This window comes from Lineus longissimus, chromosome 1 (assembly GCF_910592395.1).
Source record: "Lineus longissimus chromosome 1, tnLinLong1.2, whole genome shotgun sequence".
Classification (NCBI taxonomy): domain Eukaryota; kingdom Metazoa; phylum Nemertea; class Pilidiophora; order Heteronemertea; family Lineidae; genus Lineus; species Lineus longissimus.
The window spans coordinates 19,196,121-19,222,681 of record NC_088308.1 but is presented as its reverse complement, the minus strand read 5'-3'; the positions used below and the strand labels follow the sequence as shown (position 1 = coordinate 19,222,681).

At 40.5% G+C, this 26,561-nt stretch overlaps 3 protein-coding genes across 5 annotated transcripts in view; 1 reads left to right on the top strand and 2 right to left on the bottom strand.

Annotated features, from left to right (window-relative positions):
* The window catches only part of LOC135490255 (extracellular serine/threonine protein kinase FAM20C-like), a 47,357-nt gene extending 45,798 nt beyond the window's left edge, over nt 1–1,559 (bottom strand). Inside the window, exon 1 of the mRNA XM_064775736.1 lies at nt 1,441–1,559. The gene's annotated coding sequence lies outside the window, so the exon portion shown is untranslated. The remainder of the gene's footprint in view (nt 1–1,440) is intronic.
* A 1,227-nt stretch (nt 1,560–2,786) lies between these two features.
* LOC135490203 (tubulin-specific chaperone D-like) lies at nt 2,787–20,012 on the bottom strand. Of its 3 annotated transcripts, none has more exons than XM_064775729.1 (34): nt 19,721–20,012; nt 18,971–19,021; nt 18,678–18,775; nt 18,073–18,174; nt 17,623–17,772; nt 17,225–17,363; nt 16,860–16,955; nt 16,484–16,616; nt 16,127–16,260; nt 15,954–16,014; nt 15,730–15,836; nt 15,523–15,585; nt 15,103–15,259; nt 14,786–14,873; nt 14,456–14,622; nt 14,140–14,213; nt 13,627–13,744; nt 13,303–13,395; nt 12,702–12,765; nt 12,478–12,532; nt 12,247–12,309; nt 11,825–11,962; nt 11,420–11,633; nt 10,959–11,099; nt 10,595–10,678; nt 10,272–10,373; nt 9,997–10,050; nt 9,510–9,648; nt 9,067–9,266; nt 8,645–8,734; nt 8,191–8,278; nt 7,693–7,802; nt 4,263–4,344; nt 2,787–3,952 (listed from the first exon to the last, which is right to left on the bottom strand). In XM_064775729.1, exons 1-34 carry the CDS (start codon nt 20,010–20,012, stop codon nt 3,941–3,943), a joined length of 3,759 nt encoding a protein of 1,252 aa, XP_064631799.1. In that variant the 3' UTR covers nt 2,787–3,940. The 3 variants fall into 3 exon arrangements, with proteins under 3 accessions (XP_064631799.1, XP_064631801.1, XP_064631800.1); XM_064775731.1 differs by lacking the exon at nt 19,721–20,012 and adding an exon at nt 19,492–19,510; XM_064775730.1 differs by lacking the exon at nt 13,303–13,395.
* Nucleotides 19,988–26,168, top strand: LOC135490239 (polymerase delta-interacting protein 3-like). The gene is made up of 11 exons (XM_064775732.1): nt 19,988–20,118; nt 20,856–21,495; nt 21,817–21,861; nt 22,141–22,215; nt 22,358–22,453; nt 22,750–22,866; nt 23,235–23,483; nt 23,728–23,814; nt 24,077–24,206; nt 24,444–24,510; nt 24,804–26,168. Exons 1-11 carry the CDS (start codon nt 20,057–20,059, stop codon nt 24,946–24,948), a joined length of 1,713 nt encoding a protein of 570 aa, XP_064631802.1. The 5' UTR covers nt 19,988–20,056; the 3' UTR covers nt 24,949–26,168.
* Nucleotides 26,169–26,561: the final 393 nt, after the last annotated feature.

Here is a 26,561-nt window from a genome sequence, read left to right as displayed (position 1 = left end):
CGACCTTACCCGAATAAGACGAGCTGAGATCGGATTTCATGGTCTTGAAGATTTTTTCTTGGTCGTTTTAAAAGATGTGTTGCCCAAATGAATCCCTTCCCCGGAGACGCCTATGCGTAACTAAACCAGAGTCCCTATGGTTGTTCATAAAGAACAATATATTTGGCATGCGCAACGCTACTTTATAGCCTACCGCAACCCCGTCTGACATAAAAACAACGCAATCTGTAATCTATTCTTCCAGTGAAATATTCAATCCTGAAGTACTTGTTTATATACCCGTATATAGAACACCGTAGCTGAAAATTGGATAGAATGTCCGTAAGCAAAATATAAAATGCAGATCAAATACATAATAACATTTTTAGTGGAGGGTCCTCCAGTTGCCTCAACAACCAAGTCTCAACACAGAGTGCCGTTATAGAGAAATCGACCCAATATAATTCGCAGAACGGGCGACGAAATCTAGGGAGAGGCCGAATGCAGTAACCGAAGCATCAAAGAATGGGCGATTAAATTCATACTCGAACGAAGAACATTAGGAGGGAAGCACAGTGAAACTGAGGAACCAGTTCGAGACATGTCAGCCTTTGGCCTCGGACCAAGGCCTCGGACGCGTTCGATTATTGATCAAATGAATTCTCAGCCCATGAGTTGATGCTCCCGAGGTCTTGGGATTGTTTAGCAACCTGACCCCAGTCGATGCACCTGCATGATGGTAAACGATCAGGTTGATTTTCTGTCGGGCGTTTGATGGGCGCAGTGGGGAGCCATGGCCTCCAGAGAAGCTCGGATTAGGAGAGAATGATTCACTGCATTCTAGCACAGGATGATGGTGCTTATAAAAAAATGTATTGATGATGGCGGTCGGCTTTACGAATAGAGCGAGTTACTTTTCAGAGCAAACATATACCAAAATCACAAATAACTATTTTATTGAATAAGACGCAAGCTTTGTGGTGTCTCCTCAACTATAGACGTCATATTTCATCTGTCTCTAAAGAACAAGTGTCTCTTGAAATAAACTGTAGTGTCTAGTTTTGTCACCTGTCTCAAAAAAAATCTGCGACTGTCTCCCAACTCTATAGATGCGTCACATACGGAGACTTTCTCCACGGTTGTGGCTGTCTCCGTCCAACTGGATATGCCTTGCATGGAAGGTTGTCACAGTAACTATCTCGAAAGACCAAGTGCATCTTATCCACTGGGGAAAGGGGTAAAAGGAGTTAGATTAACACCCGATAGAACAAGTGTCAAAGAATCACACTTTTTTGAGTCGGGGCTTGCAGGTACATAATATTGTGAGCACACCACAGAATCATCACTCTGGACACTTTTGCCGCGGTGGGGTGCTCCCGCTCCCAATTATACGACCAAAAAAAAATCGCCGTTTGAAAAACTGCAGAAAATATTTTTTAAAAGGGCATGCTGAAAGCTTACCTTGCCTCCGTGCAGGCGATTGTTCAAAGCTCCGCTCACAGTGGGTCCGCACGTTTACCGCCAGCTGATGACAGCGAAGCATTGGCAGCAAGTGATGTGAGCACAACACGCGTACCATTCGCGCGCCAGGTATATAAACTATTCCAGTTCATTATTTCTTTCCCATCTTTTTGTAAGAAAAGTAAGAGATGCGCAAGAGTGTTAATAAACGGCGATGAGGAATTTAGTCTAAATTACTTGCGATTTTTTTAGTTGGCCTCAATTATAGACAACGACACAAAATATCCTCAGTCGATACTGACCATTTTTTACCTGGTTCCTGGGTATGTTGCCGAGGTACCCTTCATATTGTTCATTGTCCTGATAAAGATTACCTGCAATGATGATAGGCCTATATAAAGTTACATATATCATGTAGATTTTGGGTCATGAAGTCACCTAGCTCCGCGAATGCGACAATTAGTTAGGGGACATGGGTTATGCGTTGGTTGTGCGCGACCAACTCTCGCTACCACTAGCTAGTAGCGGGCTCTTAAACCAACCATCCTGGTATCATGATATAGCCTACTGGCTCAACATAAACAAGCAAGTGATCGAACGGCTGTTGGTGATTTTTAAACACATTTTAATAGACCAGCTGCGCTTTACTAACTGTAACTAAAGCATTCGACAGTTTACAGGAAAATAAAAAATACAGGTGCGAACATTACTGACGCAGCAGATAATTGGGTCGGAAAACCTTCCGACGTTTGCATGATTAGGGGAATTGTGTTTCCCGTAAAGATGATGAACGCCTGCCCGCGTGTTATTGAAACAGAACTACTTCTGTTGGGGCATTTTTTGCTACATTCCGCCGAGTTTACATTCTGAATAATCGCGTCATTATAAGACTTTTGAAGATTCTCTGTCTTTGTTCTCAATATCAAGATCTGCTGATCAATGTACCAACGCAGACCTGGAAGACTGCATGGCTTCGCTCAACTGAACAACAAAGACAGCAGAGAAGAAACGAAGTGGGCATGCAGTGCCCCCAATCTGCTGATCGACTCCAATTCGGCAGGCCTTTCATATAGTCATCGACAGATCCGAAGTAGGCAGGGCTTCCATCTGCTGATCAGCATATTCGAAGTAGGCAGGGGTCTTCACCCGCTGCATCAACAGAATTAAATGGAGGCAGGGCTTCCATCTGCTGATCAACAAGATTTAAAGTAGACCGGGGCTTCATCTCCTAATCAACAAATTCCAATCATCGATCTGCCATGCTGCTACTTCATGCAAAAATAAAAACGACACACGACACATCTTTTTTTGGCAAAGAATAAGGAAATAGACAACATCTACATCATTTAGAGTAATTTATTCAAATCATGATCATGAAATAAATATCACAGAGCACAGCAAAATAACTTGTTCTTTGAAATATTGGCTAAAATATGCAGACTTGATCTTGTGAAAGTTTTAACTTTGATCCCAGTGCCAGATGACACATTGCATTGCATTTCATTTCTATGTTCACTTTAGATGTCACACCATAGAGCAGTAGGCTATAAAAAAAGAATATTCAAATGCAATTGATATTCAAAGCTTTTCACAATGTGCATATTTACCAGAAACTCAATATAAATTCAATGATATCGATACTTTACAGGACTGAGGTACTGTTTGTAACAGGAAATTCTAAGTCAATGTAACAATTGAATCAAATGCATGAGAAGTGTTGCTAACCTTTTACAATGGAACATGCAGCATGTTTAAAAGAAAAAAAGCACAGGTGTTATTGATACTGGAGTTCATGTGTATGGGAGATACATGTACAGGTTTTCATCCTAAAAGTTTAAACAAATGATATCATGTTTGTGTACACTTTCTGATGCATATCAGATGAGCCCTCCCATTGAATTAAACATAAGTGACGGCTAAAAGTAATTTGTGCACTCATCTCTTTCAGCTCTATATGGTGGCTTCTTCAAATCATAAATTTCCGGAACAGATCTCGAAATGTTTGAATTTAATCAAATTCTCATGGCATAGCATCTCCTAATCATCTCCACAGGGAAGTCAACCCTCTTAGAATTAAATTGATTATCTTTCCAAAATTGTGCCGCAGGGATTTGGATGAACAAATTGGTAATGGCAATACAACCACAGATGTAGTAAAAACCTCGAAAGTAAATGCTGTAAACTCTTCTCAGTTTTTTGTCTTTTTATTTCCTGAGTGAATGCTGGTAAAACTCTTCAGAAGTAGAGAAACACTTTCAATTCAATTAAACATGTTTGATATTTTCAAGACCACATGGTACAGGACAGAGCTACCCTTCCGCCCAACCAATGCAACATGGATGAAAAACATCCTGTTTGTCAATTGATGCCATTTATTAAATTTTCATAAGTCAATTTCAAGACATGTGGTACCAATCATTTGAGCTGGGCAAAGTGTCATCGTCAATGGTCCATTCACTTCGATTCCTTCCTGCTGAATGTTTCAATTTCTGGATGCTGGTTAGCGTTTGGCCTAAAAAGAAATGGTAATGTGTCTTGAAAGGATTAAGATGACTTTCGGGGTAACAGGAGACAATCCCCGAGTCTGGCATCAAAGGTAGTCGCAGACGTCCTGATGAGGGGTGATGTAGATTTATAAAGGTGGCAAGTCACGAAGTATACACAAAAAGTTGGATTTTTCTCCCTCTTTGAACTGACCTCAAAGAAACTCTGTAAAGCTAGAATTCTGTATTTATTCCTATGTGTTTGATATCATCAGTGTGCACATGCTGGCGGGGAGCCTGATATAGAGTTTTTTCCTCCTGAAAAATGATGTATTTTACCTTTGTTATTGTTGGTTTTGGCACACCTATCAGATCACACAGTTGGTTTCTAATGGGTCGAAGCTCTTCAACAGGATTGTCCCTGCAAATACATGATTTCAATACATTTTATGAACAATCGCATTTATATAACAGTAACACAATGTAGACCTCTTCAACAGAGCACCATAATCAACTGAAAATGGATAGGTGAAACTTGGTACAGCTGAAACCTTGGAAAATATGGTAAAAGTGTATAGGGCACTTTCAAGTATCTTATGGACCAGTATCTAATAAATGAGGCCAACCATCTTTTAAGTAATGAACAGGGTTGATGCCAATCTCAATAGCTAGTTTCTCTCTTCCCAGTTTAAGTAGTAGCATTACTCCACTGTCTCAATGTTGTCCTAATCTATTCAAAGAATCTAACATTCTATATGCAGAGAGGACTCATGAATTATTAAACCAAGTCAAAGAGATAGCAATAGCAGAATTAACGATGGTTGCCATAAGTCAGAAAATGTTCCTGCTCCAAAACTACACTGCATACGGTCGGTTTTACATGCAGTGACTTGCGATATTTATTGCATACAACAAATATTGCTTGATTTCTACACCAAGACAACACAATGCAGATAAATCAAAGTGGTTATATTCTTGGCTGTCAACCTCAGTGAACCGATCAGATAAAGAACATCAAGCTGTGATTCATGGCGAGCAAGGAAAAAACATATCTCAAGAAGATAAGGCAGTGGCTTCCTTTTGGTTTTTGATTCAGTAGGGACTGTCTTTCTCAGTCGATGTGAGTCACAATTTAAAAAGATGAAAGAGAACTGACTGATGACCCCTAATTTCAACCTCTAGTTTGAAAATCGCTTTTTGTTTTATTAAGTTTTCACAAGACTGGACTGCTGGAAAAAGATTGTATTCAGCCCTGGGAACAGTGTTGGTTCTTTAGTTAATTCTCGCTCCAAAGGAATCTCCGTCATTTCTTAGGAATTGGCCCACGCCAACACGTGTCTGAAGAAACTGAAATTGGTTGGCCCAGGATTCAAGCTCTGGTCCATAGTGCAGTCGTCCGGCTATCGAGATAGCTCGATCAGACATTGTAAAAGCCATTTATGTTCAGAGACTATAGGCTGTCCATTAATTGTAATTGAAATGCATCTGAACATTACATGCAAATGATAGGGAGATCCATCAATATGTGAGCCCAATGTGGCAGATGTAATATAAATGTAAATTTGGGAAAGCAAATATGTATGAGTTTAGGATTAACTTGTCATGTACATGTTGTATTCTAAAACATCTAGATTTATAACGAAACGCAGTTTACAGTGTAAATGCACTGTGCGCCTGAATCCAGCTGTTACAGTTAGGCAACCACAAATGCTTGGGTTGGTGCAAAATATGGAACTTAGTCAAAAAAGCATTTAAAAACCACATAATTCGTTACTAGTATCTAATTTGAGATGTTTTAGAATAGAATTTGATACCTCACTGTCAGTATTGATTGTCTCACCAAAACTGCATGGGTTAACTCCACCCTCCCAGTTTTGGTGAGACAACCAATACCTCCAGTTTGATGTCAATTAAGTTAAACCAAGCACAATGAGTCTTATCAATGGTAATTCTGAATCAAACATGACCCGAGTCTGAATTATGGCCTGAATTTCTAATGAATATCTGCATGGTACAAGTCTGAAGCATGGTCTGAATTTCTGATGATTATCTGTCTGAAGATCTCCAGCTGGAGATAGTTCTTGTAAGCTGGTTCGTTGAAATCTATCTTTCAAGATAGCTGATACAATGAAATCATCATTCAAATATTGTTGGTACATTTCCCTATAAAGGACACATTATGTGTGATCTTGGACAACCCACTTTTCCTCAATGGCAATGTCCTTTGAATGAGATATAAAACTGAGAGCCCAAAACTGATATGTCATGTGTACTTATAGAACCAATTCAATTCGGCAGCACAACTGCTGAATTGATCATCGAGGAATGATAATGACTTGACACAGACAAGACATAGACAAAAGATCATGATATATCGCTCAGTTTAGTCATTGTTCATCATCTATTAACAATTCTCCACCAACTTTTTCCCATTATTTATCTGAGGTAAGGAAAAACTTGACATATTTAACACAACTTGTGAAAAGGTTTACATGTCAGGAGTTTCTAAAGGTAAATGTTAGGTTACTATCATTACTCTACTGCAATGAGTTATAGTCTGGTAGGAAAAAAATGACAGTTAACACCTTCAAGGCTGAAATGTACAGTTTTGATAATTTTTTAAAGTTTAATGGTCTATTACTCTGCCCAGGTCATTTTGATGGCCACCACAAAATGCAGCTTGTAAACTTCCTCCACAAGGGTTAACTAATCTTAACACAGAGGCACACAGAATTTCTGTTATTTACCCTGGTAGTCCTTTTAATTGAGTACCTGTGGAGATAGACTTTAATCAAACACAGCTAAGGTCAATATTCTTGATCCCGTTGACCGAATGCACAACCAAAAACAAAAGCAACTGACAAAAAAATATGAGGAAAGAACTCAAAGGCTTTTAAAAGAAGCCAAATGGCAAATCATTCAAGGCACGAGCAGAATCGAATTATACAGGCTGAACAAAACTAGACTTGGTTGATAGACCAGAATCAGAAATAAGGCTTGCCTCAGCCATGTCAGCTAAAAAATTGCTGTAACAAAGGATGGGAATTTCAAATGAACTCCATGCCAGAGCAGAGCGTTGAATTAGAAAATTTAGGTAAATTTCCTGGTTAAAATGAGAAAATATTTATGTGGAGGACCACAAATCAGAACAACAAAACCTCTTGACACATCAATTGTATTGCTGTGAAAACTAAATTTTCTTGTATGATCATTGTGAGCTCTGATTTGACCAATTGTTGGTTCTTTAGACAACATTTGGGCAATTTATACTGAAGGAGGAAACCGGGACCAGGAGGTAACCTACGCTGTCGGATAGGAAGTCAAATAGAGTGCCATCATTTTGTTTACCAGACCAACCTGGAATCAAACCCAGGACCTCAAAGGTGACATACACGCTGTTTCCACTGCACCACCCAAAGCCATACTCATTCAACGCCTACATTCTGTTTTAAAATGCCATACCAGTGAACCTCCCAACATCTATTTGATAAGGCTAATCCATATTTACGCAAAGTGCCTGTCAACTAGGGAATTTCTTGGGCTTCTTCTCACTCAGCCAGTGGAAACCTTACAGGTGCCCTACTGATCTCACATTGTGATCAGCCTGCCACTCAGCGTGCGGAGCTTTATCAATAGGGGAGTTATAAATAGTGTTGGGCTTACGGTGACATTTCTTAGATTAATGGTTTTTAAAACACAAACTGAAAGCTGAATGACATTGGCTCGTTCCCAAAACGCAACCGAAAATATGAAAAATATAATGACTTACCACAGGGTATCACTCAGTATTGTCATCACTTCATCCAAGTGTTCGTCTGCTATGATGTCATCAAATGTTACCACTGCTTCGTATAACTTGTTAGCAGTTGTCTTTCTCACCTGCACAGAAAAAGATTACCGATATTTTTAGAACTAACTCTTTGGCAGAAAACCATGAACTTGCCTCCAGGCCCTAGGAAAGCAGATGTGTATGCCTGTGGCTTTGGGCCATTTTTCAAGCAAGGCAGGGGTCCATTTGGTCCGGGTCTTATGAACAAGAAATGCTGAATGTTTAAGCCTGTTTACTATCTTTCACCTATCACTGATGAGCAACTATGTTGGTTTTCAAAGCCAATCTCCCTCTAGTCAGAAACCGATAAAGTGACAATTTCTGGTTCAACTACCTTTCAAAGGTTTACAACAAATGACAAGGTTGACACCATAATGCCCCAGCCGACATTTCAGAGTTGGCGCATGAAAATAAGTGTGAGAAAAAACAAAAGCTTACCCTTGGGTATTTGTGACACAAGAAGATCATCAATTGTATAGAAGCCTTTTGCCGTGTCTGGCCAGCAAATTGTAACAGACCACAAAACCTGCAAATATAGTAAAACAACATTCAGAACTAGATGAGATTTTCAGTGGGTCTCAAACAAAAAGCTGTCTTCGCACCCTGGTACAAACCTGATCCTGGCTCAACCTCAATATTTTGAAATAAAGTCCTTAATAGAGAGGGTGTCCCTAATAGAGAGGTGTCTGCTAAGGGAGGTTCCACTGTACTTCTTCGCACATACCAACAACTTTAAGGTAGAGTAGCCCAAATTACTATTGGCTGTCCCCAATGTATATTCATAGAGTTTCAGTGTTGAGGGAGCAACAGATATCATTCTATTCAGCAAATGTCATGATCTTCTGCGATCTCTAACACCTTAACAAACACAGACAATGATCAATTCACTTACACATCAGCACTGGACATAATCTTCTGTGGATCACAACTTCTTGCAATTTCCTCCTTACATTGAGTCAACAACTTCAATGGGAATTCATCACTGAAAACAAGATCAAGTCTGATCAATAGTCTGCACGGCTCTGATCAATAGTCTGCAGGGCTTTGATCAATAGTCTGCACGGCTCTGATCAATAGTCTGCACGGCTCTGATCAAAAGTCTGCAGGGCTCTTGCCCAAGCTGAGTGGCTTATGCAGGCTGGGGCTTATTCCAGTTTCTGTACCATAAAGCCACTGGGATATCCCTCTCCCTGGACAGGATACCCATCCAGTGTAATGTAATTCAGGATGTGTAAAATCCAAATTCCTTTTAATCGTCAAACCCAGAAAATATGAGCCATAATTTGTTCCAAATGGAAACTGCATATATCTTACCTTTCTCTCTCGCCATACATATCAAAACAATTGTTGGCAAGAAGCTGGTCGATCATTTTAAACATGGGTATCGTCACTCGGTCCACCTTCCTGTAATCCTGCATGATTTTCAGAAGTGTTTCAGTGAATTTATTCATGGCTTCCTGGTTGTCTTGGATGCTCCTCATGTAGGAAAACAGAGACTGGCTGGAATGTTTGACCTGGAAGAAAGAGAGACAATGACCTTATGACATCTTAGGGCCTGAATCCACGAATACTGATCAAGGTTCACCACACCAATTTTGCTGCTTTCGAAGGCCACTGTGGACAGTAGCAGTTGCTGAGCCAATAACTTTTAAGCCAATGCCCTTTATGAACTTAGCCCATACTTATTTCGCACCTGTTATGCCTATTAAGAAGGGTGGCGTTCTTCTACTTTGATAAAAATCTTTTGAAGTACTCACTAAAGATTCTGTCAGCCCGCCTACACTGACTGTCAACCCCAATAACGTCCTGTACATATATGCCGGCTGTGATAGGAGTTGTTGAAATTGGGGGAATGTATCTGAAGGCGCAGACCAATTGATAAAGGCTACGTCCTCCCTGAAAGGAAAGCGTTGAATTTGAATCGCTGGCAAGAAATGTCAAGAGCATTTCAGCAGTGATGATGTAAGCCCCAGAACTAGACAGAAGTGGAGGTGTCAGGGGCACTTTGGCCCTTTGTGGACCCCCGAAACAGCATTCGCGCTCTAAAATTTTCCATAAAGGAGGCCTTATGTCAAACCATGTAAGTTGGGGAACATTCTCTATCAAATGGGCTTTCCGAAGCACGAGTTGACCATAGAAATAGATAGATTTTTAGCCCTATTGGTACTAACACCTTTTACAGATTTGCAGAGTTAGAAATATTGAGTCTGTGTGAAGTTTCAGGCCATATTAACAGTTGCTCACCTTGGAAAGTACTTTTCCAATTCTTCTCTACATGGTACATTTGGAACACTTGGGCTGCAACAAAAGATATTAAAATTCATCCAAGGCACACACAAAACCAAATCTACCAAATTCCGCCATGATCTGCGCATATCTAGCTATCTTTACACACAAAGCTGGTCAAGCCATTGCTACACTTTGGTTTATAATAGTGAATGAAAGTGTTCCTGTTTAACACTGCATGATACAAGTGGACATGAAAATTCCTCTAGAACAAGCAAGCGACAACTGCTCACCTATGGTAGAGTAAACTGATGAACACTTCACCAGCATGGGCACGGGTCCTGTCGATTTTCTCACAAGCTTGTTGGATGACTGAGGAAAACATGTTCGAGCTCCTGGAAAAATATCAAAACTTGGTTTTTGACTAATTTGGAAACAGTACTGTTTTTAAGATTAATTTCATCTATATCTTGTAACTGGTTATGACGAGCCAATCTTTCAGCGAAGACAAAATTACTGGGCCAATACGGCAGACAACCCAAGAATATAGAGTGAACTAAAGAGTGAATTAGGAACACCTGAATCGGCTAAGGAGGTTCCTCTTAGTAACACTTACATGTCCTCTGTCAACATAGATGCATCTGTTGTGACCACAAGAGAAGTAATCTTCCATAGGCCTGTCATGGCTGCTTCACGGACCCTAAAAAGATCACAAAAGCCATGTACACAAGCTATGTCATCTGAAAAGACGAACTGCATGAAAACTCGTAATCGTGAGACGAGATAAATTGACGAGGGTCTGTCAGATGAGACTCAAAGCTGTGGTCCATTGTAGCCTACCAGAGTATCTATGCCAGGGCAAGTAAAAGATTCCACACAGGTCGACTGAAGCCCAAGTGGACTCCGAAGACCCCCTTTGATCATGCTGATAAAGACGCGATGACATCAATTCAACAAGTACAAGGGAAACAGCCTCTTACCAAGCGCCCACGTCTCCTCTACTGTCCAGCGTATAGTCTTGTAGGGCAACCAGCAAAGCTTCGTAGATATCACCCATATTTTCTTTGCAGACGACTTCGTTTGGTGACCCATTTTTATCAACGCCAACAGTTAAACAAAGACTGAAATGTGAAGACAAAAGGAAATTACATTGCAGTGAACCATATCTGTCATGATCAAAGCACATCTTGCAAACTATTGGTCACTGAGCTGTGCAAGTGATCAGTCTGCTATGAAATTAGACCCATTCTTACTCTAATCTGGATTTGAACCTGTTGTGATTGCCTGATTGTGACACAGTCATGGTAGAATACAACATGAACACAAAAAGAAAAGATTCCTACAGAACCAAGAGGATATTATACGCACAACTTGGACTATACCATCACCACCTCCCCCAAAGAAAAGTGGCAATATCAATACTTTCTGGACAACAACCCACCTGGTTAAGGCCTTGATTGCATCCCGCCGAGCTTCAGCCCATTGTTTTTCCTTATCTGTGATATTTGAGGCTACGATCAGGCCAGCTATCACCGACTTCAACCGACCAGAAAGGAGGAATTTGGGAAAGGCACCAAGTGCCAATGCATGACCTTGACGAGTCTGCTCTTGGGAGCTACTTCTCAACTGACCGAGATATTTGTCTATGAGCTTTTCTGAAAGAGATGAACAAGAGGTGTAAAAGTTTGTTTCCAGTAAAGTGATCTTCAAAGAAAGTGTAATGCTAAGAATGAGTGGGCCTTTTCTATTTCTTTGCCATCGTGTAGGAGTGCATCAGTTTTTATGCCACTACAGTTGTATTGCAGTAGGGATAATTTCAATACTCAAATATTCAGATCAGACATACCTTGTACTAGTGGGACAGCACTTCCATCCTGTTGACGGTAGTACTCAGTAGAGAATGAGTCAACAGCTGCAATTGCAGCTAATTGGACGTCTGGCTCTGCATGGCACAAACAGTCATCAATCAGGTCTTGCCACACTCCTGGAACACAGAAAGCACAAGAAATGACCAACTACATATTTCATTGAACAAATCAGAAAACAAAACTGCTCAGGACTAGTATTTTTCCATTAAGATACACGATAAGGCTCAAGGAAAGACTTTTATTATATGGTAGAGTAAATGCGTTGGGACAGTTGTATTCTTGTGTGATGTGCAGCAAAGAAATAAACTCAGATAAGGGTGATCATGGTAAGAATCGGAACCAATGCAGCGTAATCCCAGCAATAATTGAATAAACACTAGACTGAAGAGTTCAAACTCACCTATGACAGGGTCCCCATGATATGGCATTTTGGAGTTGGATAACTTCTGGATCAAACAACACACTGAAATAAAAAGTAACGAGTCCATTAACCCTTCAGCTACTAATCATCCGATTTTGCCAACAGTTTAACGTCATTTCATCCCAATGCCTGACCTTGAAATGCATGACCTCATCCCAATGCATGACCTTGAAATACATGACCTAACTTGTACAATGGTACATATCTTACCTGCTTTTCTTGTTAGTTCACCACTCAGCCCCTTGAAGAGTTGGGCATCAAACAACTGAAAAGGAAGGATCAAGAAAACTGATATCTAAGATAGAGTGAATGATATTTGGTGTTCTTTTGGACTTGAATTCTCACTCGCATGTGTCTGCCAGGGATACAACTAATTACCAGCTCAGCTCTTATGCAGCATTCATGAGACAGGTAAAAAGCACCATCTCTCTTACCTTTTTTGCAATCTGTCTCATGTCATCATCCAGTTGTTCATTAAGATATGTCGTGTTCACTTTTCTGAAATAAATAGTTTGCCATCAGTAGCTAAAATTGCTCCACCAGAGAAACATTTATGAAGGTAATCCATCTCTACGGTACCAGATCATATTAATTGTAATAGGCAAACAAATAAAAAAAGGCAGAACTGCTGCATGATACCCGAAGGTGATCTGCCTGAGAATATGTTACTCATATGTTGTGAAGTTGTTTAAGGTTTAAAAAGAGCATCTCGTGATTCTGATCTGAGCGAAAGCATTTATGCACTTTTTAACACAGTTCTTTCTAGAGGAGTTATAGCAGCGTTTTACAAAGCCTAAGATAGCTTTGTGCAGGGCCTACTTGTAACAGTCATTGGAAAACAACGCTAACTACAAAAACACAAAATGAAATATACATGGGAGGATGGGTTGTTTGAAAGATTTTTACATTAAGTTCACAAATAGTTATTTAGGAATGAATAGTGGTGCAGAAAGGCATGGATTCTCAGGGTGTTAGATGAACTTCAGAAGTGAGTCTACAGAGTTATTAATCAGATGGCTCAAGGACTTAACTCACCCCGAGATATGAGCTTCGATTTCGACACCACATAAACGGTGAGTGACAACAATGTTCCCTGAACTATCTGTGGGGAAACCACAAACTAGCTCTCTACAAAACCAAACAAATGGGCCTTCAAATGATTTTATCAATTCAAAAATGGTATCTACATGGCCTAAATCAATGTGTATATAGGATGCGGTAGGCCTCCTGAATGATTGATTGATGACTGATTTAGGAGGGTGACGACATGATAGTGTATCCAGATGCACTATCTGCTCAAAGCACATCCAATCTGTTCAAATCATTTTATCAAAAGACCAAAGAGTGAAATTGACTCACTTTTGTTTTTCCTGGGCAAGGATAGACAATGCATGTGTGATCTCAGCTATAGCCAAGATGGCCCCATGGCGATAGGCAAGATCCCATCCTGTGGCCTTGGGAATGAGAGTGGGAAGCGCTGAAATGGATAAAGACATATTATCAGTTATCACATACTGCAAACATTCGATCATCTGTAGAACCCAAAGAGTGCACATAATGCACTGCACTTTGCCATTTAGGCCGGTTGAAAGTTCCGAGTGGATCTTGCAGAGCCTGGAACCCATGACCTTCCAAGCACAAGGCAGATGCTTTTCCACTGTACCACTGCACCTCCCTACAACTGGCACCAGTTGCTCAGCCTTCAATCATCTCACCATATAGTATGTAAAGGTACTGTTTTTTCAAATAATTTCCATTCCACTTGTGTTGATACACTCCAGCATTTCATAACGTCACATCAGTAAGACAGACATTTATACCGGATTGTCATAACACTTGAGATGTCAGGCCCATTGTTGGTGAAAAACCTACCTGTCTTTGCCATGTACTCTGGATCTTTGATAGTGAGGTTGTGTAGTGCTTTCGCTGTCAGTTCACGGAGCACCCTGAAAGAAAGGCCAAACACAGAACTAAGTTACCACAAATAGGAGATATCATCACAAATTCTTGCAGCACATCACTGAAAGAAGTTACAAACTATAGGCTTTTTCAGAAGTAAATGTACCGCCCTTTAATAGGCATGTGATATAAGTTTAGCTGTTTTAGATGCTTCTTAATCCTTACAATGAAACTCATCTAATTTCTCATAAATACTGAATATTCTCTTGTCGGTGTACGAACAACTTACACATCCCAATGATTTGATGTAACCTTCACCAAATGATCAATCAGGGCGTGGGTGTATTCCTCAAATTGGGCAACATAAACACTCAACTCCAGGTAACAGTTCGTCCGGATGCCTACGGCATAATAATCACACGTGGTCAAGATGTCAATACCATGGGGAAACTGACCCTGAAATGGTGAAGGAGAAAGTTTGTTGAAAAAAGACTGCACTTTTTTAAACTGGTCTTTCGAAAACCTTTCAGTACAACTCAGATGAGCTGCTCATTTAGCACTAAAACCTGAGCATTTTTTACAAGCGTTGAATCTTCATGACTGGAACTTCGACACTTACCTGCCTGCCGACATTTTCTTGGAAAGCAGCCGCAGCAGCACGCCGCACATTCACTTCACGATCGAACACAGACACAATGATGAGGGCACTGGAATAAAAAATTCACAAAATTTTGAAAACATCTTAATCAGAGTAACTACTGCACCTGAACAGCCCACCTTATTCTACTATAATGCTCTAAAAATTTCTCAGAGATTACAAGTATCAATGGCTCATTGCAAGATCCATAGAGTCATCTGAAGAGACCGAGATGCACCTCCACTAGTTTGAAAAGAACGCCACAGTTACGAACTCATAAGGAGAGAACTCTACCTTACCTGGCAATACTGTTGACATAAGGTGCAAGATCGTCTGGTTCGTAGGCCCTGGCGAAGGCCCAGCAGACATAACATGCTGCATCACGGACATGGGCACCAACAGAGAAGTTCCCTCTCTTCTCGTCATAGGCAAGGGCCTTCAGCACCACAGGAACGACTAGGAGAGAAGAGAACAACTATAAGGGGAGTAATAGATCCTTAAATATTGTTCAGAGCATCTTTTATGTTGACCAATGCAAGCAACAACATTTAAAAACTTATCCAAAGTGATTTTCAAGATTTTGCAATGAAGGACTGAAGACATCTTCCCTTCAGAGGTCTAGCTTCTGACAAGAAGATTTTATAGATTGAAGGGGTATCTATACTTTCATCAGAAAGCGAGGCAAAAGGATCTCTTAAATTGGCAGTAAAAGCTCTTACCATCATTGAGTCTCTGGGGAAGCAACAGTCCTCTCCTTCCTAACTCCGCAAGTGCTAGTGCGCCTGAAAAAAGGAAATCAAAAAGGATCGAGTTCCTATCCAATCAGCAAATGTTGTGGAGTCACCATGGCAAGAGTACATTTTAAGGTTCTTTTTAAGGAATAAAATGTTAACCACTGGGGAAAAAGTAACAGCATCCCAACTTACCACCATGCCATGCACCATCAGTCTCCTGTAGTGTGAACAGCTCCAGGACACTCCCAACCACTTCATCAGCAAGCTCCTTTGGTAGTCTACCAGTCACTCGACCAACACTGAAACAGAATAGGTTTTTATAGGAGGTTTTCAAGCCAGGGCATTGTTTAAAGACCCAATATTCCGAGCAAGAGTGAGAATTCAGGAAGGGAGAACAGTGATGAATACTGGCTTACCCTTTCGCTGCAGACCATCTCACAACCGTGTCTTTGTCTTTCAAACCAGCAAGCAGTTGTTCTGAAAATAATCATGTTTGAAATGGTGAAAGAGTCAAATATGAGCACTAAATCAATTAGACTTGAGGTTTGAAAGTTGACATCACTGAGGAAGAGATTGTCTCATATCTCACCAATGATTTCTTCAATCTCATCAGGGATATCATAGTCTTCATCGTCGTCTGCCACAGGTTTATGCTCCAATTTTGATATCACAGGGCCATCCTTCTTCAAGTTGTCAGACAGAGATCGACTTCCACGCTGATACCTGATAAAACAAGTTGTAATGTTAGTCAAGGTAAACCTTAAACTCCCAACACCACATAGAAACAACCCAAAAGCAAGACAGTCAAATTCAGTGAACGCCCTTGGAGTGAAGACAGTGACTTTCATTGAAAAAGACAACTCATTTCATGCCTGTTGTCACCCATTAGGTACAGTGCATCAATCAGTAAATCAAACTCATGTTCAAATGACAAATAACACTTTACCTCCAAGATGCTAGACGATACTTCATGAGTGTCAGCCCAAGACGCTGAACAATTTTGATGGCAAATTTCCTCAGGTAGCTATTGCCGCAGTCTTTTACGTTAGCCGTATTTATTTTTTCCAAAATCACAGGCGCTTGAAAAAGAAAAATCATACTGTTATTCAGAAGGAAGTAATGTATCCTATTTTTTTATCCATTTTTGGTTCAAGATGATCTGATTTTTATTCTTCTATTTATATTTTAACAACTCAGAGTCAGAGGAACTTCTTTACTAATAATTGTGCAACTTACTCTAGGCACTTCATGATCACCCAGTCTAAGGCACTGATTTACTAATGATAAGAAATAAGAGTGTAGAAACAAAAGTCTATATTCACCATAATCCATGAGATCTTCTCGCTTGGCATGTTTGAAGAGATATGCAAGAGTTGACATGGATCCAGCCACTTCACTGGCACCAGCCATCGTTTTACCTAAATCAAAGCACAAGAGATGAACAACAATAACTCTGACATATTTAGCTAATAGCAGTACCAGTTTTAGATCTATGGGCTTGCCCCTTTCTTAGGATTTGAGCCCCGATGATCTGTGTGGAGATAGAGGGACCTGTAGCCAGCAGATGACACCGGGCATGACTGTGGAAAGGAGTCAAACAGATCATGTCCTGAGGCAGAGAAACATACCTAAACCGTCACCTTGAATGAAATGTAAGGTAAGACATCATTAAACTATTTCAACTTACATTTTTCTCCGTCTATCTTCTCCTTTGCCCAGTCCATGAATGAGGCCATCTTCATCTTCTTCACATCTGGTCTTGTCAGGAACTTGGCCACCAAATACGCTGCGGCATCTCTCGACTTGTCGAAGGCAAACAGGTACATCTGGAATCAAAACAGAACATTTGCACAGAGGTACCTTGAGAGTTGAGATTTCAATTTCAAAAGATGACAATGAAGCACAACACAACAGTTGAACAACCATCTCAGGCAACAACAACTTACACCAAGCCTATTTTGATGAATCCATGATTTCACCAATTTCAAAACTCCATACAGCTTTTCAAGTTCTGAAGAGATTAGTATATCTCTTTCCTGTCAACAGCCAAGGCAGAATCAATTTTACTTTTCCTCTTAAACAAACCTTTCCCGCGTTAAATATCCTGTCCATGATTGGCTCCCTAACTACTTCACCACTCTCTGATTTAGCGTTGCTGTCCAGGCGTACCATGTCGAAGGGTATCATACTGACTATAGACAGCCACAGCAGGAGCATATAGCGGGTTTCCCAGGCCTGAGAACAGATATCAATTGAATATAATAAGACAATTAGCATGTTTGGTTGAGAGTACTATAAAGTAAGGTACTGTTCTCAAAATGGCAACCATTTCAGCTCGAGGAGTACACACTACTTTCGTCAACCAGTTCATATCCTCCTATCAAAAGTCCTCTGTTGGTTGGTGACAAGACAATTTGTGAAATCTTGGACAAGTATAACAGAAAATGAAACTTACTTTCATTATAATGACAGATTAATGAATTTTTGAGTTTAAAACTTGACTACTTTTTACTTCACTGACATTACACAACTTACACCAAAGTTGTTCACATCTTGTTTTGCCAACAATTCAAGCACAGGTTCCAAATCAGCAACTTCGTGAGGCATCATTCTCACTATCACCTTGAAGCCACGGGTCTGAAAAAGATAAATAGTGCAACATATCCTTACTGCCTGAGGTAGGAATGCTGGATTATCAACAAAAAACCTTATCATCATTACATTACAAAATTTTTGTGGGGGTGCCTTTCCACCGAACAAATCGTGCTCAAGGCGCTGCCCCCTCAAAGTGCCTCGCGTACAGCCAGGTCTTTAACTGACATTTGAATTTAAGGACATCTGAAGCATCCTGAATATGAGATGGGAGTTGATTCCAAAGAGATGGAGCGCAGGCAGAGAAAGCCCTGTCGCCAAACGAGGTCCTAGTTCGTTTTGGCAGCAACTTGACAGAGGATACTAACGACCTCATGGTTGCCAAACATCTTGGTAAGTTGCAATGTCACCAATAAACCGGTGTTCTTGGCTTCTTGTAATACAATACTATAACTACACACTGACTGTAGCAAAAGAAAGTTGAGTGTAATGTTAACTGTACCAAAAGAACACTGAGTGTACTGTTACTGACAATATCAAGAACCTACCTTAGTGATGATATACATATACTTGAAGGTTTCATGGAGTAGCTCGTCAGGGGTGTCAGGATTCCTGACAATAGCAAGCATCTGGTTTAGAATGGCATCTGAAGGAAATAATGGGAAACAGCCACTAAGATGAGAGACATTTCTAGGAATTTGTTTCTAAGCATATCCTCAGTAGTAAACTAGCTCAATATGAATTCCACAGGTATGATCCTAGGGGCAGGTATCCTTGGATTGTGTTATTTTCCGACATAGAGAATTGTTTTGGCCAGTTATTGCCACTTTCCTTTACTCACCAAGATGTGGATCCAACAGATGGGGCTGCTCTTGATACTGATCAATGATAACTTAAGAGGAAAAGAGAAGTGATAAGTTAAAAAGTTTTAAGGAGTTTTATGTAGTTGTCTATATCTTTATGCCAATTAAAGACTACTTGCACTAGGCTCATGCATGTGAGCCACCTGATGCGAACAGTCCTCAAACCCCTCTCAAAGGAATAGTGGCACCGACTATAAAACACACAAATACGGGTTTTGTCGACATGTATCTGACAATAATAGACATACAAGTTGCCTTCCTATCATTTGTATCAAATAATCTTGGCAGTACATCAGCTGCCAGCATATTGTTGTTTGCCTTTCTCCTCATCACGGCATCAGCTGGCATTTCAGACCAGTCATGACGAGCGGCAGGCACCACCGACATCACACAAACAACAGCAGCCCAAAATATAAAGTGGAAGTGAGGCCAGCTGCGATGTGCAAGCAGTCGTGTACTGTAGTATAGGCCTATCCCGATCCGAGCCAGTACACTAAACTAGGCCTAGGCTATGCGAGTATGGGTCGTCCGATTTGAACACAATTCCACGACCAGTCCAAGACCAAGGCAGGATTAAGAACCACACTTGACATCAAAAAGAGATAACACGTTAGTACACCACTATAAATAGCACTGCCACATTTTAATCTTACAGGCAAATTGACATCATCACTATAAAAAGACCTAGGTACTGTTTCGTGTAGATTGAACTGTACATTAACACATACATAGGAATCGTTCATACGAAAGTTCCCGACTGGTCTGCTCTTGGACGGCATCTTTCAGCTTAGAGATGATGGATTTCACTTCATTGACTTCCTTGAATTCTTCATGAGCAGAACCCTGACTGAGGGCATCTAGATACTTGAGTTTGAGTTCTTCTTTAGCATCTGAATTACCCGACATTTCAATCTTTTTAAGCTTATCTAAATCGATCAAAACTTTGACATCCTTCGTGGCCGCCATCTTTTGGAATGCCGGTATCCTGGGTCGAGGTCGACTGCGCTTGCGCATTGTCATTAGTTGGAAGGATTCGTTGACGCAACACCGATTGAACTCGCAAAATGGATGTATCTTTGGACGATTACATGCGAAATAGGGGCCTAAACTCCTCCAAGAGAGGAAGGTTTGTTATACTCACTTTCGCTATTGAATATCTTATGTACAAAGATAGTAAAGTTTTCATAGATTTTTGTGTCTTGGGCCTTTAATTGACCATATAATGATGCTTGTTTTCAGCCAAAATTTCCGAAGTTTCGTTTTTGTACAGGACGAGTGTGTACATTGTGTAATGCATAGGTGTATATGTTGGAACCCCTCGTGATGGTCTGTGAAGGGGAGGTTTTACAGCCCCAGCTGGCATAGCACAACAAACAAACAGCAAACAAAAGACTGCATCATCATGGTCACACACCACATGTCGGACATGATCTTTTCATTTGTTCGTGAATCGTTGTGCGTATATTTAGGTTTGTTTGGGCCCGCAATGACTTCTTCCACCTGGTGTAAAATGGTCTATTGTCATAGTCCAGCCTCCAGGATCTGAACTCCCAAAATAAACAGTTTTGACGAAGACAAACCAAAGCCCAAACAAAACAAATCAATCCAATTTGCACACCCAGAATCAGCTATTACACTTTTAATAGATTTTAGAAGACAGACGGCAGAAGCTGAGATAAAATTTAGGTGTCTTTCGGAAAATGCCTTCTGCATAAACCTCTGTGACCCTTTCTTCCAAGTGAAACTCATGACTGGCTGGCGTACAAACAAACTTTGTCTAAACTTGTTGCTTGCTTGGAGTACGCCTTCATAATTTACAGGCATCTCATGATCTTTGAATTGATCCTCAATTCTTGTTTCTAGGCAAAATGGTGCTGGGCGCGGGCGTGGGCGCGGCGGACAGGGAAGAGGTGGTCAGAGGTTTGGTGGGGACAGGCAGCAGAAGCAGAGTATACAGAGTCCTCAAGGAGTCAAGGCTGGGAATGGGAGGATGATCAGGGGCAGGGGCAGGAAGCAACATACTGGTAACAGGCAGATCACCCCCAAAAAGACTGGAAATAATAACAGTAACATTGCCAGCCGACTTGGAATAAAGAAATCTCCTTTGCTACTGATTCAGCAAAATAAATTGGCCATGAGAATAGCAGCAAATAATAAACAGAAATTTGGAGCCGGCAGAGTGACTGGAAACCAGCAACAAGGATTTATGACAAAGAAACTTGATGCAAGATTAAAACTGGCCCAGAAAAAGCTAAAAATTACAGACGCTCGGCAGAAAATTCTGCAGAAGACAAAGGGGCAGACTTCAGATGCTCGAATCACTATTCAAAATAATCTTGCCAAAAAAGGACTTGCTACTAAGAAAAAGAAACCTCCACAATCAAATAAGAGTATCATCAATGCAGCCATTCCAAAGGTTGTGTTTAAAAATACACAGGCGCAGCAGCAGAACAAAAGACAAGCAGTGACCACACAAGATTCCAGCGGGAGCATTTTGAGAACAGTAAGACTTTTTTCAAAATTAGAGTAATGAATGTTTTTATGCTTTCCATGATATAAAATCGTGCAGGTACCAGGGCACATCAGAGTCTCCTCCTTCTCTGTGGCCGAGCTGGTCTTGAGTGAGAATACCAAGTTGTCAAATAGTCAGACTTCCAAGCCAAACATCAATGTCTGATATACATTGTTTTGCCTGTGACCTGGTTGAGACTCTTTACGCTGAGGCCTCCTCCCATCCCATGTACAGGAGTCAACAGGCTAATGTTTTTTTATGTTAGCTCATGACTTTTCATGCACCTAACGTTTTTCTTGATTGTTATTTCAGGTTGACTGCAGGCCACCTGGGCAGCAAGGAATTCCAATGAGAACTGTAAGTATATGGTTGGTTCTACATTCCTTCCCAGCCCCTGCCATTCACTCGAGCACGCCTGTATCAAAGTTGATTTTTTAGCAAACGTGACAGTGTCATACAAGTTCTTTAGGAACAAGATGATAAACGATCTCTCCTAACGGTCTGTTCTTGTTCTTTTAGCATTGGACCCTTTTGTTTACAGAGTTTCTGGGCATAGCAAAGGACTTGTGGGGAATGTTGAAATTTGTCGATTTTCAGTCATAAGATTAATTGTTTACCTTCTTTCCGTTTTTCCAGGTAAAAAACAAATCAGCTGTGCCATTGTCACCATCATCTCTTCAAGCAGACGAGGATGTGGTTCTCACAAGGACTGTAAGTGACAAGTATTAGTACTATCATTAATACATAAGCCAGTGAAAAATTTACCTCTCTGGCATTGCGAAGTGCATGTCCAGTTCGTTTCTCTACAGTAAAACGTATTGTGTGTTTTAAAATCTGATCTTTCATTTCACAGGTGAATCAGCAAGTTCGAGGAGGCGGCCGGAGGCGTGGACGTGGACGGGGTAACACTGTTCAGATTGCTCGGACAGTACCTCAAGATATTGTCATGGTAAGTTATGAATAGTATCCACAAACCCACTGTCTCATTTTGGCAACGGTGGTTGGTGACGAATATAAAACAACCAAAAAGCAGTTAAAAGCTTATCTCATTGTTTAGTTTGAGGTGTTTTAGGACCTCAGCAAGCCTCCTTGGTTTTTACCTTGTTTTAGCTACGCCTTGTGAGGTGTTTGGTTGGACAACCAATCCCTCCAGTTGGGTATCAATTTCTTAAACATTAGTTAGACCCAGATATATGGTTACCAATCTCTTTTGAAAGAAGATAAAGGTTTTCATCTCTATTTCAGATGGATGATGATGAGCCTGTGTCATTGATGACCAGGACTGTTCCTAACCAGACAAGGTCCTTTGCCAGAGGTAGTATGCTGATAACTACTAGAGGTGCACCACAGCCTGTCAGACAGGTAAATAATGGCAAAAAGATTGATTTTCGGCACATTATTGAGCCATTTACTACAGTGTTAGTTTGTAGGGCTCAGCGTTTGTATATCCATAGGTTGCAGTGCTCTCCACACAATATTCTTATTACTGTGGTGGAATTCCAGGATTTTGGATTGTGTAGAACTTTGTGCTGATTGTGTTATGGTTGCACTAAATCAATTTAGCCAAATAGAAAACCATCAAAATATTCTTATTTATGACACCGATAGCGTAGCAGATTTGATGTTCGGTTTTGCATACAAGAGCCGTGAACCATCTCAGTCTTTAGATTAGGAAAAAAAGATTGGTGTATTTCTTCCAATTAAAATTTTTTTTTTATTATTCCCTTCAGGCCCCAGCCCCAGTACAGTACGTCCAGCTCCAGGCACCAGCTCCAGTACAGTACATGGAAGAAGACGACCCGTACACTTCACAAGGCCAGTTGTTTCTGGGAGGAGGGAGTGGCCAAGGCCGAGGCACTTTCGCCAGAATGTCAAACGATCAGTTTCAAGAGCCAGTGCAGGTAGCACAGCAAATCATCAGGAGGGCAGCGCCGCCAAGACCTAAGAAGGCGACACCTGTTGTCAAAATCATAAATGAGGTTAGGCTAAGAATTTTGGGTCATTCAGAAAGGTCACGTCAGAAGGCAGTTCTTCTGAATCATTTTGAGCTGTGGCTCGACTATTTTTTGGCTGTGAAATAACACATGTGGAATCACTGGATAGTGCGAGTTGTATAAACTCACATCATCCTTTTCAGACCTTTCGAGTACATTATTTAGAACTTGCCCTATGTTAGTCAAAACCTTTAGTAACACTTAAAGGTATGATTTCATTCCCTTTCAGGAGGAAGATGTTGTGCTCAGTCCGCTGCAGGGCTATAAAGTCATGGTGACAAATCTTCATCCTGTTGTTACACAAGATGATATCATAGTAAGTACATGTATTCTAAGTTCCATGATACCTGGTAGGTGGTAATCGGGCTTGCTGAGTCGACAAAGGAGGGATGGTGAGAGCAACAGCCACAACTTATGCCTGCAGCACCTGGAATGAAGTACTCCCAGGAAACCATTCTATATATCAAAACAGTGAGGGGAGGAGGAGTATAATTGTCAGAACTCGAGGACTTTCAAGATAAGAAATGCTACGATATGATTCCTCCCCTAAAGCTCATGTGATTGATTTCCCATTTCAGGAGTTATTTGCTGCAGTTGGTCCTCTAAAGCGTGTGCGTATTCCAAGGAAAAGTGTAGCTGAGGTTGTGTTTGTCAACAGGGATGACGCGTTGACTGCTGTGAGGAAATATCATAATAGAGAACTTGACTGTAAGTACATGTATGCAAAGGACTGCTCGAATTGTTGGGTCATGAAAGCTTTTTTTTTGATAAAGTGCTGTTAGCAGGATTCATTTGCTCAAATGATTTCTCGTGGCATCCAAAGATCGAGCATCGAAAGAATTCAAAACCACAGTCTTTCCTTTGTCTCACTTTTTTATACCAAATCAAAAAATCATAAGTAGTTTTTTTCCTCAAGACACAGTACGAAATTTTTCTTGTTTGCAGCCCAACCAATGCAGCTGAAATTGGTGACACCTCTTCCCTCCAAGGATGTTCAAACTCCGGTATTTAGGTAAGTGGTGAAGGTGGTCTGTTTTGGTCTCAATGAACTTGGGCATAGGAAGCATCTGATAATGCAACAGGAACTGGGCAAGCTGCGGCTCTGATGAGCTGGTCAGCAGCTCAAACTAGAGCCCAGCAGTAGACTGGTTGTGATTTTAAGGTGTCAGGAAAACTAATGCCTGGAAATCATGGAATCATAAATGCATGAAGTCTGTATCATCTCCAGAGTAAACTCTAGCCCATTGTTGTGCAAACTCTGCAGTGGTAACCCAATAGTCATCTCACAGTTCTTTATTCTTTCAGGTTGCCAAAATCTGCAGCATCAGACGGCCCAAAGGAGAAAGTAGACATTGATATGTCTGTTGTACACAAAGCTCTGTTCAGAACAAATTCTAAGGATCCCAGTGCACCCCCTCCGAAGCCAGTCACATTCACAGTGAAAATATAAACATTTACGATGTGTGGATTTTTGGACATTGAATTGACTTTTGGAGTCAAGGATTTTGAAGTGACTTTTGTGTCAACGACGGTGATTTTTAATACATCTTCCAAATTATGACAGAATGTTTTGTTGTATCTGTAATTCCGATGTAAATTCTCAAAAAATTTGGTTCAACTGTTAGAAAATATTAAGTTGCTTAATCTGAGCTCGATGGACTGTCATTTTATGATCATCTTCCATTGGGAAACCCATTCACACTGCCATTATATTCACGTCAGAGAAACTATTTATGTTGTAAATTAATAGGCATTCATTACAGTAGTTGGACAATTATAGGCCTACATGCAGTGAATAAGGAATTATGATGAAACATTTATCAAATAGGGGGCCGTTGATTTGGTATGTACACTCAATTTTTCAGTTCTACCCCCCCTTGTCACCATGCGCCTGGACCACCACCTGCATACATCTACTAAAAGGTTGTCAGTTGATTTGTGTATGTAGTCAGTGCCACAGTTAATATTGTCAGTCTGCATAATAAAATATGATGAAAGTTGCTTTTGTAAACAAAGGTACATTAGTATTTCATAACATTCGAAATCAGTTGACTCTTATAATTTTCACTTGAAAACTCATCTCTTTCATACTAGTGGCAGGTTGATCAAATTGCCCTTTCAATCCTCCTCAACCTGCAAATGTATTAAAAATGAACATCAAATTTACTAATGAGTTCTACCCTTAGTTGCCTACATACTAGATAAATTGCCCCCCAACGGTGATTGATGCATAAGCGACAAAGGCCCTTGCCTTCAGCAGGTTGAGCTGATTATCCATTTGTTTAACTTTTTTTCCAGTCGTTGGTGTAGGATGTTTTGTTAATCGGTAATCCTGTACATTTAGATAATTGTCGGATTCCTGCAGATGAATATTTATAGTATTAATAAAAGCAAAGATTTCTGTTGAAAGCTAAGAATTTTAAACTTTTCGTTTTCCATCACCAGATGACTGATTCTTAAAGGGCTTAGACATAGTCAGAAAGATTTTAGTGTTCCTGCTGCCCTTGTGTATGTATATCATACATGTACACTTCAAACTTCTCTTAGCAAAGAAAATGCTCGCATTTTAAGTGTGGTTAATCTAAGAACTATTTTATGAAAAAAATGTGTCATTTGGCCACAAGTGTACAGTATTGTTGAACGAAAATAAACACTGTTCTATTCTCAAAATATTTTTGTTTTTTATCTTGACCACCATCCACCACAATTCTCGGCAAGGTCAGATATTGGGTATGGTCTAGCCATCATGAAACATGTACCTCATTTCTGATGAACCCCTTCCATCCAACAGGTGTTCCACTTTCCCAAGTTTTTGTTGACGTAATTCTTTCTTGTTTTATGTGGTGGGGTTGTTACCCCCTAAACCTGGAGGACCTGGAGTCCTATCTTTGTCAGACCTCTTGCCCAGAGCCTGTTTAACGTGCTTGTACCAACCAATATTATAGTACAAAACTCCAGTGAGCGACTTCGGGAATGCATGCTAAAGCACCATGGCAGGGTACAGACTTGAACGTTAGATAATAAAGTCCTCTTCCCTTGAAATGCGAAGATAATGTGGGATAC

Coding starts and splice junctions, on each gene's coding strand:
- LOC135490203 (XM_064775729.1), bottom strand. CDS start 20,012: ATGACAATGCGCAAGCGCAGTCGACCTCGACCCAGGATACCGGCATTC. Junction 16,617..16,859: donor AGAAGATCTCATGGATTATG/GTGAATATAGAC, acceptor TTCTTTTTCAAG/CGCCTGTGATTTTGGAAAAA. Junction 10,374..10,594: donor TCTATGTTGACAGAGGACAT/GTAAGTGTTACT, acceptor ATATTTTTCCAG/GAGCTCGAACATGTTTTCCT.
- LOC135490239 (XM_064775732.1), top strand. CDS start 20,057: ATGGATGTATCTTTGGACGATTACATGCGAAATAGGGGCCTAAACTCC. Junction 22,216..22,357: donor ATGTGGTTCTCACAAGGACT/GTAAGTGACAAG, acceptor TTCATTTCACAG/GTGAATCAGCAAGTTCGAGG. Junction 22,867..23,234: donor CACCACAGCCTGTCAGACAG/GTAAATAATGGC, acceptor TATTCCCTTCAG/GCCCCAGCCCCAGTACAGTA.